General features: G+C 38.2%; 1 protein-coding gene across 1 annotated transcript; it reads right to left on the bottom strand.

Annotated features, from left to right (window-relative positions):
* Window positions 1–6: 6 nt before the first annotated feature.
* On the bottom strand, window positions 7–2,813 carry LOC107459754 (adenylosuccinate synthetase 2, chloroplastic). The gene is made up of 4 exons (XM_016078010.3): window positions 2,441–2,813; window positions 1,059–1,751; window positions 602–913; window positions 7–411 (listed from the first exon to the last, which is right to left on the bottom strand). Exons 1-4 carry the CDS (start codon window positions 2,723–2,725, stop codon window positions 241–243), a joined length of 1,461 nt encoding a protein of 486 aa, XP_015933496.1. The 5' UTR covers window positions 2,726–2,813; the 3' UTR covers window positions 7–240.
* Window positions 2,814–3,935: the final 1,122 nt, after the last annotated feature.

Below are 3,935 nucleotides of genomic sequence, written 5' to 3'. Positions count from 1 at the left end.
CTGCAAAATTATAGGGTAAATCCCCCATATCAAATTACTGCAGAAATATAACAATAACGCTGCTTATAGATAACAGAATAATACATCAATTAGGCAAATCCTTCACTAGTCACTATGAATATGTTTCATCCCAAATCTCCAAAAGTTGGAAGGAATAAGTTACTTCTTCTACAAAAAATCTCGAGTTTGCCTTTAGAAGCATGAAAGCACAACTATGACCTCTGAGGAACTAGTAATAGATCACTTGAATATGAGGGCGTCGCGTCCTGGCCCAACACCAATGTAGTGAATGGGGACACCAACAAGTTCTTCTATCCTTTCCACATACTGCCGGGCAACCTTCGGAAGGTCAGAATAGTTTTTGATCTTAGAGATGTCGGATTTCCATCCAGGAAGTGTTTCATATTCCACCTGCAACATTAAGATAAATAATTATAAGAAAATACATTTAAAATTCCAAGGCAATAATAAAAGACGTCTATCGTTCTTGAACCTTACAACTTCACATTAAGAGTTGTGTTAGTTTATAAGTAATAACATGAAAAAAATAAAGAAGAAAGGAATGTTCAGCCATAGAGGAACAAAGATAGATGAAGTCTACCTCCAATTGCTCAAGAAGACGGAGATCTGAAGGGAATGATTTGACCGGGGTACCATCAGCATGTTTATAAGAGACTCCTAACTTTATCTCATCAAGATCTGATAAAACATCTAGCTTAGTGAGATTCAATGATGAAAAACCATTGATCTGGCAGGAGTATTTCAGCGCAACTATATCAAGCCAACCACATCGTCGAGGACGGCCAGTAGTTGTACCAAACTCCTGCCCAGCAAATCTAAGGAGATCACCCCCTGAACCCAAAATTTCTGTTGGAAAGGGACCAGAACCAACTCTTGTAGTGTATGCTTTCACCTGCAAATTTCAAAATAAAACTTAAAGAAACCATTTCATATGTGTCAAATAAGCTTAAATTGCAGCATTGAGTGCGCTTGTTTGAACTTAAAAAAGAGGTGTTTTGTAATGTAATAACTCCAACATAAGATAAACAGCCACATACCACTCCTATTAAGTCACCAACAACTCTTGGAGCAATACCAAGACCAGTGCATATCCCACCAGCTGACGGGCTAGACGAAGTAACAAATGGATAAGTTCCAAAATCAATGTCCAACATGGTTGCTTGACCTCCTTCAACCAAAATCTTCTTCTTTTGTGTTATAGCATCATTCATGACATGCACAGTATCTGCAATAAATGGTTCCAGTCTCTCAGCATATCTCTTGTACTTTTCTACTTCTTCCTTGAGCATTTCTGGACCATATTTAAAATCTTTGAACCTTGATGCTGCATCTGATAACAAAAGATCAAGCTTCTGCGGGAAAGTATCCATGTGCCTCAAATCACTTACCCTAATACCATTACGGTTAGCCTTGCTAGCATAGCATGGCCCAATGCCTCTCTTGGTCGTGCCAATGAAAGATTTAGCAAGTTCAGCTTCCCTTAACCCATCCACTTCTTGGTGGAAATCAAACAACAAGTGAGCACGATCAGATATCAAAATCCTCCCCTGGCAAGAGATCCCACTCGATTCAAGGCCATCAATTTCCTTAAACAGCCCCGGAAGATGCACCACAACTCCATTCCCAATAACACAAAGGGTATCCTCGTTAAGAATACCAGAAGGAACAAGATGAAGGGCGAACTTCTTTCCTTCTGCATTGTAAATGGTATGCCCAGCATTAGCTCCACCCTCATAAAACATAATCACAAATTATCAGAGGAAAATAACAAAAATATTTGGCAGACAATAGAAATTCAGCCCAAAATTATCTTATTTTGCATATCTTAATTATTGCTGGAATAATTTAATAATATCAGATGTAATTATAAATGTTACATGCATAAAATATGCATGTTAAAGTAAACAAGATAATTTTGGTCATTATCTCCCTAGCATTACCGGCAAAATTATAGTGATCAGCAGCACCTAGTGAGACCAAATATTACAACAGACCATCAAAATTCAACAAGGTAGCTTATAGCGAGGAAGCATGCAAAACAATAAACGTGTTCAGTCACTCTCCTTATCTTACCAACCAAATTTACAGAAACTTAAATCATTCCAAAAGTTTTAGGCAACACAATGATTCATTCAGTTCTATTTAGCTAGCAAGTGGGTTTACCAAGCAGAAACAGCTTCAATTACACTGTTGCAACAACCACCAGAACAAAAACCAAAATAAAATAAACAAACGAAACACTTTTTAAGGGGAAAAAAAGAACACTTTTTCATTTAGAACATCCAACACCACAAACACAACTTCAGCATACATCAATTTCACCGAGTTTCCTGAATTACCCACGATTTGTGTGATAGCGAAGAGGGATAAAAAGGGAAAAAGGAAGGAACTTTGAGAGCAATGAGAGGGGGAGTAGTACCTGACAACGAGCAACAATCTTGAAATGTTGAGCTAAGATATCGACGAGTTTGCCTTTGCCCTCATCACCCCATTGGCAACCCAAGACGCCAGAGACCTGACTAAGAGACCCGATTCGACCGTCGGAGGATTGGGCGGTGGCGAGCTTGGGTGGAAGAGAAGGAGGGGCTACGGGCTTGGCTGAGCATACGACTACGTTTCGAGATGTGCAACGGAGGAAGGAGAATGAAGGGCATTGAGGGTTGAAGAGCGTGTGGGAATCCAGTGTGAGGTGTGAGATGTTCATTGCGTGATGATGGTGGTGGTGGCGGGCGAGAAAATAGCGAGTCAGAGAAGAGAGGAGTTCTGAGAGGCTGCGTTGTGTTAATGTCTTTACTTGGATTCCTTTTCCACTCTCTGCACGTAAATGCCACGGGTTAATAACTTTCGAATTTAATTTCCTAGTTTTACCAAATAATTAATTTTTAGATTATACAAAGTAATCAATAATTTTTTTTGAATAATATGAATAATGCATCTTAAAATTAGTTCAATTCAAATAAAATATATTATATCTCTAAATTATTTATCTAAATCTTAATATTAGAATAACTATGCAAATACTTAATAAATTAAACATTTGATATATTTATTATTTATATTATTTAATATTTTTATTATCTATTTATATTTTTTTATTTTTTTTTAAATGAAATAAGAGTGTCATACACACTATGATAGCAAGGTGGGGCGTTCTTTCGAAGGTTCTGAAGATTATCGAACCCTTTTAGTGGTTAACCGATTTAGATAATGGTTTTATAATAAAATATAAATAAATATATTAAGATCAATAAAATTAACTAAGATTAAAATTTTTTTAATATTATTTTAATAAAATCAGCACAATAATTAATATATTTTAACAAAGATTAACAAAATTTTCAATTCAATTTTTACCAAGGTTTTGAAAATCGGATCGGATTGGCCGGTTCAATCGGTTTAACTGCGAACCGGCGATGCAAGCGGTCCGATCCTTCTTCAAAAACTGCTTATGAGAAAACCACTAAAAAACTGGTTGGACCGGATCGGTGACTGGCCGGTTCCTCTAAACGACGCCGTTTTTAATTGTTTTAAAAAATAAAAAATGAAACCCGATTACCCGACCCGACCCAGTCGTGAAAACCCCCCTTCTTCCCTCGACCCGCATTCATTCATCTCAGTCTCACAGTGAACCCTAGCACTCTGAAGTCTGAAGCATTCCCAACCCAATAGCCCTCCATCCGTCGTCGCCACGGTTCGCAGGTCGTCAGCGCCACCACCATCGCCTAGTCGTCAGCACCAGTAGCCCTCCATCGTCGCCTGGTTCCCAGCCCAGTAGCCCTCCATCTTCTTCGCTGGCCTCTCGAATCCAGGTGAGTGACTCGTTGTCCTCATCTTCTCTGAACTTCCTCTTCAATTTTTGTTCCATAATATTAATTCTTCAATTCATCTTGGGTCTTGGGTCTGCATTCTTCGTT

The sequence above is a fragment of the Arachis duranensis genome, chromosome 7 (assembly GCF_000817695.3).
Source record: "Arachis duranensis cultivar V14167 chromosome 7, aradu.V14167.gnm2.J7QH, whole genome shotgun sequence".
Taxonomy (NCBI): domain Eukaryota; kingdom Viridiplantae; phylum Streptophyta; class Magnoliopsida; order Fabales; family Fabaceae; genus Arachis; species Arachis duranensis.
The sequence above is the reverse complement of the archived record's forward strand: the minus strand, read 5'-3'. Positions and strand labels throughout refer to the sequence as shown.

What these genes read in the sequence shown, in the direction of transcription:
- LOC107459754 (XM_016078010.3), bottom strand. Translation starts at nt 2,725, where the DNA reads ATGAACATCTCACACCTCACACTGGATTCCCACACGCTCTTCAACCCT. An exon ending in TTGGTGACTTAATAGGAGTG is followed by an intron (nt 914 to 1,058) that starts GTATGTGGCTGT and finishes TGAAATTTGCAG; the next exon opens with GTGAAAGCATACACTACAAG. An exon ending in GTCTTCTTGAGCAATTGGAG is followed by an intron (nt 412 to 601) that starts GTAGACTTCATC and finishes TTAATGTTGCAG; the next exon opens with GTGGAATATGAAACACTTCC.